The 9,027-nt window shown below is 30.0% G+C and overlaps 1 protein-coding gene across 1 annotated transcript; it reads right to left on the bottom strand.

Annotated features, from left to right (window-relative positions):
* Positions 1–1,363: 1,363 nt before the first annotated feature.
* On the bottom strand, positions 1,364–4,677 carry HD2B (histone deacetylase 2B). The gene is made up of 10 exons (XM_068644263.2): positions 4,467–4,677; positions 4,138–4,211; positions 3,840–4,057; positions 3,598–3,620; positions 3,473–3,511; positions 3,218–3,387; positions 2,181–2,264; positions 1,992–2,082; positions 1,703–1,820; positions 1,364–1,615 (listed from the first exon to the last, which is right to left on the bottom strand). Exons 1-10 carry the CDS (start codon positions 4,477–4,479, stop codon positions 1,555–1,557), a joined length of 891 nt encoding a protein of 296 aa, XP_068500364.2. The 5' UTR covers positions 4,480–4,677; the 3' UTR covers positions 1,364–1,554.
* Positions 4,678–9,027: the final 4,350 nt, after the last annotated feature.

Raw genomic sequence — 9,027 nt, 5'->3', positions numbered from 1 at the left:
TATCTATATCTTTTATGCAAGGGAGTAAAATTGATTAGTCCTTTTAAAAGAAATAATTTTTTACAACTATGAAATGATAAATGACTAATGCAGGAATCATTTTTCAATCAATTTAATTGGTGTATATAATTTAATGTTTTTTAATTTAGAATTAGATAGTGGCAAAAAAAAAATTGTTGAATTTTTCTAATCACAAAATATGGTGTTCGAATCATTACAATGAAGTGTGGGAGGTTTTACGAAATGTAAATCGTCGGTACGAGTTTTGAGGAAAATATCAACGTTACGCCTTGCTTTTACATGAAATTTTTTTTATGCTTCTCGCTTTTATTATTCCAAGAAATTAAATTTAGAGTAAAATATTGAAAGCACAACCTTTGGGTCTCTTATGAAATTTTTTAAAAATAAATTGATTTTTAATATTTAAACAAAATGAAGTGTTTTTAATAATCTTTAATATTTTTTTTCAGAAGCCCTTTGAACATTAGATATTAATAATATCAATACTTGATGAAAGTACTTATACATTGACGTGAAATCTATCGGTAATTCAACATTAACACGAACCAATTAGTGAATTTAACGTTTATAAGTTATTATTGAGTGTTGCCACATATGATTGACTACATAGACAAAAACAAGTTTTATTTTTAACGAGAAGATTGATGTATAATTTCGGTTCAATAATTAATTATAGTTGAATATTAAGTGAGCATTTTTTCTTTAATACGTCCGTGTTCCAATTACAACATCTAAGGGGGACTAACAGAAGTAAGTCAAACTTCTAAAATGACGAATAATCATTGTAAATTCTATTTTTGACAAGTTTAATAATATTTTCGTCTCCTTGAAATACATATGCGACATTTACTACCTTTGAAATACCACAACTTTATACGAATTGAATTTGAAGCTACAAGATGAATTTTCAAATTCCATATTCCTTAACTAGAGAAGCAAATTATATTTACAAATTCAAATTTGACCTAAACATAAAAATTAACTATTATCACTATCATGACGCAATAATACCCTAAACCATTTTATGCTTAACATAAAACTTAATCCATAATATGACATTACTGCAATAATATATTACAAATATTAATTTAGTTACCAAGTTATTCTAAAATATTATCGTCTTCGAGCCCTCAAAATTTTCCTTTGATATTAAGAAATTTAAAATAACAACTATAAATAATGAACGAAAATAATAAACACTTTTAATGTTATTAACCAAACAAATTTTTTAATCCTGATAAATTTTAGTAGGTACTATGTAACCAAACACTTTAAAGAATGTAATATGTAACCCCAGTGGCATAAATTATAGAAAGTATCTAAGAGGAAGCTGCAAAAGATCTAAGCGCAACAATTTAGACATTAAGAAAGGTTCTCATAACATATCAAACAAAACTTCCAAAACATGCATTCACCATGACACTTCAAGGGTTACTAGGCCAAAAACCAAGGACATAATCCTAACGTCCTTAAAATACTCTATTACAAATAGCGAAAAAATAAAGAAGAATAAGCTAACAAACTGCAAAAATATCACTGGCCACCGTGCTTTGCCTTGTTATGTTGTTGCAGACCACTATCGGAGTTGAAAGACCTGGTGCACAAACAAAATATTTAAATTAGGTCACGATGAATTTATTTAATAAAGCTAAGCTTTTGGGATTTTGTAAAAAGATCATACTTGCTGCAGCTTTTGCAACTGAGTCCTCCGGACTTGGGACTCTTGGCTTCACTGTTGGGAGTCTTTCCACCTTTCTTCGCAGAGTGTGGAGTTCCTACATTTCCAGTTTTCTTACCATCTAAATCACAAATTAAAGCAAAGGTTATTCATGATATTCATTAACTACAGTAGGAAATATAAAACACATTCACTAACAAAGAACAGATGTAAAAAGGGCATTTACAAAGATTTAGCAAGAAATCATTAAATATAAGCTTATGTGTGTTTACATATACACGCATATTCTCACCATTCTTTTCTGGAGTAGCATTTTTTGCTTTCTTGGAGGAAACAGGAGTTTTTGATGCAGACTCATTTGGTCTCTTCTTTCCTAAATCTGCCTATAAAACATACAGTCAATTACAACTTAATTGCCAAGTCATCTCAACCCACCAAAGCCGACAACACTATCATGGAAATAAAAATTAAATACAAATACCTTTTTAGGAGGAGGGGTTTCTTCATCATCATCTTCTTCACTGCCAGACTCCTCGTCACTGTCATCACTGTCAGCATCATCCATCTAAAAAGTTAAACAGAAAAAATGTTATGATAAAATATCGCAACCAAAGTGTAAAGATGAACACTTGCATTGTTAATTGTTACAATGTTGCAAGAATGTTATTAAGAGCAAGGTACTAGTAGTTGGATAAAAACTTAAGATTCATCTAATATAAGTAGCATTTCAAAACACAAAGGATGCATGTAGATGAAATACTTGCAGGGTGGTACGGAGCTGATAGAACTGTTTCATGCAAGTTGAAATTTAGTTGTAAGCAATTTGACCTCCAAAACATAAGAACAAAAGAACTAAGAACCAGTTACTACAGGTAAACAAAGGGTCAACTGGCCACCACATGTAAGGAACAAAATGATTAGTTTACAAACATTTTTTTTGTAGAGCCACTTCAGTGACAAGAAATATCAACACGTTCTCTTTTTACAAAACCAGATTAAAATTTTAAATACATGAATTTTTTTTACAGAACATAATAAAAATCAATGCTTTAAAAACCAGATAACAGCTGGCCTCAAAAATGTTACAGCAAGATTGGCTATAGAACAATAACCACTATTTTAAAAAAAAAATCTTAGTAAAGTATACTATCTGTATATATAAAAATCATTAAAATTTATTAAAATTAATGACATCCATTATTATAATTAAAAAACAAAGAGTCATGTTTGTCCTAAACAAAAGTAAACACCAACAAAAGTCAAATACAAGTTTCCTAGATGAAAACCATCAGTAATCTCTTCTAAATCCAAGTCTACTTTATCATTTAAATGTTGTTGCATTTATAAAATAGCACATAGCTACAGCTTCCCCTTAGATGTCAGGTGCTGCTCCACACCATAATGGCAGCAAACAATTTTAACAAAAATATTTCATCCAAACAAATTGTGTATAATCTTAAAAAATAGAATAAAAATATTTCACAGTAAGAGCAATTCAAAAGAAAAGCAAACCAGTACCTCTTCATCAGAAATTCCAAAAGCTTCATCTTCATCAGAATCATCATCAGAGTCCTCTTTGTCTTTCTCTGGCTCAACAACCTTGACTTTCTTTGATGGAGCAGCAGCTTTGGCATCTGGCTTTTTAGATCCAACTGCCTTCACTTCTTCAGATTTTTTTTCAGGTTTTCCTAGCATAAGATAAACATCATTTAATTAACTGTGTAGTGGCATACACTACCAATAATAAAATTAGCATTAAGAAAAGGCAGGTACCATTCTCTGTGTTAACCAATGGAATATCCTCATCGCTATCTATACAATTACAAAAATGCATGTCAGACCAAGCAACTCAATCCAAATGCAATAACTGTTTTCAGAGGTGAATGTTTGAGCCTTACCAGTAAATTCATCCTCCTCACTAGTGCGAGCCAAAACACAATAAAAGTCAAGGAAAAAACGAAAATGGCAATGAAAAAAATAAAGCTAACTAACAATATGCTTAGATAATAGCCTAACAAATATCTGTTCACAATCATACATTTGGATAAAACAGCTGTGCACATAAACTTCAAACATTAAGATATTAGTTTATAAACAACAATTTAAAAAGTTAAAAATAGACTAGTAATGTCAAGGATATTCATCTCCAGAGTAATAAGCCTTGTATCCACAGAAATGAACGGTTGCATTCTTTGAACTGTGGGATAATTCAAACTCTTTCTCCAGAACCAATTCCAGAGAAATTTGAGGGATTTTCTCCCTGGAGAGGGTTCCCAAGACAAATTTCTGCTCACCAACCTTCAAGTAGACAACCACAGGCTCATTTGGTTTCTCCTTCTTTGCCTCACCAAGAGCAGCCTACACAACAAAAGGTCAGAAATTTTGTCTACACATGCAAAAACATACACCAAAACATAGCATCCACGCAAAACCCTAACCTGAGAAAGGTGTATGCATGCCTCAAATTCAGTTGGGTCTACCTTAACAGACTCCCCAACCTTAACCTCAGCACCTACATAGACAAAACCCAAAATATCAGATGTCACTAATAGCAGTAATAGCCATCATTGATGACACAGGTTAAAGAAAGAAAGAAAAACCATGGCAAAATAAAAACCAGTACAGCAAATACATATAAGAATCAGTTTTGGCAAAATTAAAAAAATAAATGGAAGTTTAACATTAGTTAAGAGAGCAAATTTACTCTGGTCAGAGAAACAACAAATCAGAAAAACCCTAAACAAAAAGAAGAAAGCAAAATCATTACCCCAAAACTCCATTTCAAATGAAGAAGAAGAAAAGTAGGGTTGGAGGAGTAAGAGGAATAGAAGAGTGGCGGGGAAGAAGAGTAGGGTTCAAGGAGTAAGAGAAATGGAAGGATTCAAGGTTTAAAGGGTTTTATGAATATTTATAGTGCTTTGGACTCTAATTTTATTGTGTCGCGGCAACTAGGGTTTTTGATGTCTGAGACTCTATGTGCTTTTTTTCTCTCTCCCATCCTAAATTTATTTTTTGGCTTCTTCTTCCTGCACCCCTACATTTTTCTTCCTGCACCCCCACAATTTTCTAAATCCCGAAATTGGCCTTAATATTTTATTTGAAAAAGGACACCGTGGTTACTGGAAATAAGAATGTGGGAGTGTGCTATGGATTCAGCAATCCGGAACTGAATTTTTTTTTTTCTGGATGAGGGGGTGTTTCAGAAGCAATTTTTGCATAAATTATTGATTTCCGGATTGCTGAATCCAGAAGTCTAATTCTATTACGGATTCATGGATCTAGAATACTTTTTTTTTAAATTACGAATTTTTGAATCCGAAATGTATATTTCTGTTACGGATTGGTGGATCCAGAATACTTTTTTGAATGATGCATATTTTGAATTATGGATTGGTGGATCCGAAATTTTTCCGGATTCCATAATCCCTAATGCAAAAAATAAATACAGTTCAAGTGCATTTTAGGGTTTTTAAAGAATAATAGGGACAATTTGGTCTTTACATAACATTGTGGGGGTGCAGGAAGAAAAATGTAGGGGTGCAGGAAGAAACTGCCTTTTTTTTTTGTTGTTCGTTATGTTCTTTTGGATCGTTTTCAATTTGGCAATTGTTTCCTGCACCATTTCAATGCACCCAACTTCACTATGAAAAGACGAAAAGGCCCTTAAATTAAAATGGGGTACACATAAGATCACATTTTGGACTTTTTTTTTCGGAATATGTTTCCAGATTTTTTTTTCAACGGATTTTCTAATTCAGAATGTGATTTTGATTTTTGTTTCCAAATTTTTATTTCTGGAATACAATAATATCTTCTGAATATACTTATCTAGAATGTATTATTTTCAATTCTGGATTTTTATTTCTAAGATGAAGGGCATTTTTGGAAATTGAAAACTGTGTTGGGTGTAAGAAGAATTTACCTTTTAATTTTTGTCCACTTAATGTACGCTATTTCCATTTGCACCTCATTGTTTAAAGCTGCACCGCATGGAATTGTAAAAATGTTTAATTTGTTCCTATTTTCTCCATTTCATCCTCTTCTTTCTCCTTCCACTCATACTTTTTCTTTATTCACTTCTATGAAAGTATTGGAAAATTTTAAAAAGAGATTGAAAGAAAATTTGTTATATGTACTGGAAGAAAGATTTCGCATTTATGTTTTCAATTTTATAATTTTAAGTTGTATAATTTAAATTATATTTTCTATTTTATATTCTATGATGTATAATCTTGAATACAACATTCCAAAATATATTTTTAAATTTTATTTTAATATTTTAAAATATAAAACTATTGATGTTTCATGTCTCCCAACAGAATCCAAAACTGAAATGAAGATTTTAAATAAGAGAGTAAATTGAAATTTTAAAATGTATGAGATGTAAAAATACTATGGGGTCTATGGTGCATTAGCCCTTAATGGCAAATTCTTTGTCCATGCCATGTTTTTCTGTTGTACCCCATACTTCTTAAAATATATATTGGATTTTTTTTTAATTTTAAAATGTAGAATTTAAAAATTTATTGAATTATAAAATCTGAAAATTAACATTTGTGATTTTGTGAAATATGGATTACACAATACATCATACAAATTCTACAAATTCATATTTTGGATTGTATAGTTTATAATACAAAATTTGTATTTCAAGTTATATAACCTGAATTACAAAATGGTTTATCTTAAATTACAACATCTAAAATGCAAAAATTTATACTCTAGATAAGATAAATTATTCTAAATTGTACCATGTGAATTTCATATTGTGTTCAAAATTGGGTCAACACATTCTAACTCATTTTGGGATATTTTTTAGAATATTCACCAGAAAAACATATGCTCATTAACAAAATATTTGAAAATGAATATGCTGAAGTGCTAATGGAACAATGTCTCATTAGTGAATATTTATTACCAAAATGTTCTAACTCATAAAGTGTGTAAGTTTTATGCATAATATGCGCGGTTGCAATTGAGCAGATGAAGAGAGAATGTTGTAGGGTTTATCTATTTATTTTATTAAGGTTTAAAATGGCAATTTCACCATCCTGTAAAGGTGCAAGATGAAACCATACGGGTGCAGAGAGTATTTGCCACCTTCAATTTATCCTGCAATTTGGGCCGTGTGTTTCAATTGGGACTGTTTCTTCTTGTACCTCTACATATTCTTCTAGCACCCAATACAAAACACGAAAAATACTTTTTGTGTCACTCTCATATTTCAGATTACATAATCCGAAAGTTACTCTTTGATTCAGAAATAACTTATGGGATTGCACGACAACCAGAGACAGAGGAAAAAATACGGGGTACTTTATTACTTAGTATGGCTTTCCAGAGTATATTTTTAAATAATGGTATTCCGGATTATATAATTCATAAGTATGGATTTGAGAGTAGCTTCTGGATTTTGTAATCTGGATACGCATTTGAAAAAAGTTTCTAGATTACATAATCAAAAGGTTAATCTCATATTAGAAAAGACTTTTGGATTATGTAATCCGGAAACTAATCATGCTTTTGAAAAAATATTTCAAATTATATAATCCATAAGTTAATTATGAATTTGAAAAAAAACTTTCAGAGACTAATTCAAAATATTACATAAAGGATATTTTTAAAAATAGCACCAAAAATTATAGAGTGAGAGAATAACATAAAAGTGCTAGAAAAATCAGTCTTCAATTGGTCTTGCATCAAGGCCGACCCATTTTACAAATTTTAGGTGCTGCCTCTGGTGTGGGTAAAATAGAGTGTTTTTAGATAAGTACTAAATAAACGTCTTATTAGATAACACGATATTAGTAAGTGGAAATATGATAATAAGAAGCACTTGTTGTTGTTTCTGAATAATGATAAAAACAATTGATGGTATTTTATTCATGAAAATAACATGATGATATTAAAACAGAAAAAAAGGTACACTTTTCTTATTGAAATGAATGTTCTTTTGAAAAATGGTTGAATGAGAATAATTGATGAAATAAAAGCAAGTGAGTTGTGGGCCTTCCCATGCACTTTTTTCTATGTTAATGTCAATTATTATGAATGAAAACTTCTAAAGTGCATTAAAGGAATGTGTAATAAGTTGTTTTATTAAGACACCATTGCAAGTTTGTTGTGATAAATTGTCCCATTAGATTAATTGTATCATACTCATGGACCCAGCTAAACACTTTTTCAATGGAAAAGGGAAAAAGCTGTGAACAATCTTCTCCAAGCTAAGATAAGAAGATAAATCTTCTCCAAGCCAAGATAAGAAAAGCATCTTCTAGTGTAAGAAATTAATTTGATTCACCCTTCATTTTAAAGATGTGATGTATATCTTCATCATCGCCCATCTCCATCAACGATCGATAAACAACTTATAATGGTACACCTTAAAGTTCATAGATGGCTATGAACTTCTATTTTTTTTTTTAATTTAAATAATGTATGTAAAAAGGGCCATGTAGTTATTTCTCTTATTAATTGTTATTTTGATTGTGGGTTGTTTCTTCTTGTTTAATAAATGGTAAAAAGACACCAATATTTTTAGTTGTTCGGAGTTTATCTTTGTTGTTATATGAAGGGTACTGTGGAAATATAATCTTAACTACTCAAAACTCATTATAAATTTTGAAATTATACTATCGTTGAGTCTACTATAACTGACATTTTATTAACATTTTGACATTTTAATATGTGATACATGACATAAGAGAAAAATCTAAAAATGTTATTAATGAATAATGTACTAAGTTATCCATAAAATATGATTAAGATGTGATTAAACTTCTTTTGGATCTAACATGCATATCTGTACCATCAAATGTCAGAGATCATTGTATAAATAAATAGGAAAGCATCCCAAAGTCAAAAAAATACGTAAAATCTAACCTAGTAGTTGCAAATTGTACTCAACCTAACTTAAGTTTTGGAATATATTTATAAGCATATCACACATTACAACTTAAAGATCGAAGACCAAAATATGGAATAACAAAAACAAACAAAAGAAGAAGACATTTACATATAAATTTAACAGAAGAGAAACATTAGTATTTTATTACTAATGTAAGAAGAAATTTTAGAAGAAAAAAAACACATGCTACTCAAGTAATTTTGCTAATTGATTGTTTTAATCTTATATAAAGCATATAAGAGAAAGTAATATAATTTAGATAAAATTTCTAAATTAATATAAGATGTGTGTAAAAAGTCATTTTTACAACTGTCAGAAGTGGTTTCAAGGTCTAGAAATAGATCTCTAACATAACTCCTTCACCTGCTCTTATTTCATTCCATGGAATTGATAGAGACAATACAAATTTTATATATACTAG

This window comes from Phaseolus vulgaris, chromosome 5 (assembly GCF_051622355.1).
Source record: "Phaseolus vulgaris cultivar YP4 chromosome 5, ASM5162235v1, whole genome shotgun sequence".
Taxonomy (NCBI): domain Eukaryota; kingdom Viridiplantae; phylum Streptophyta; class Magnoliopsida; order Fabales; family Fabaceae; genus Phaseolus; species Phaseolus vulgaris.
Note: the sequence above shows the minus strand (reverse complement) of the source record. Positions and strands in the feature narration are given on the sequence as shown.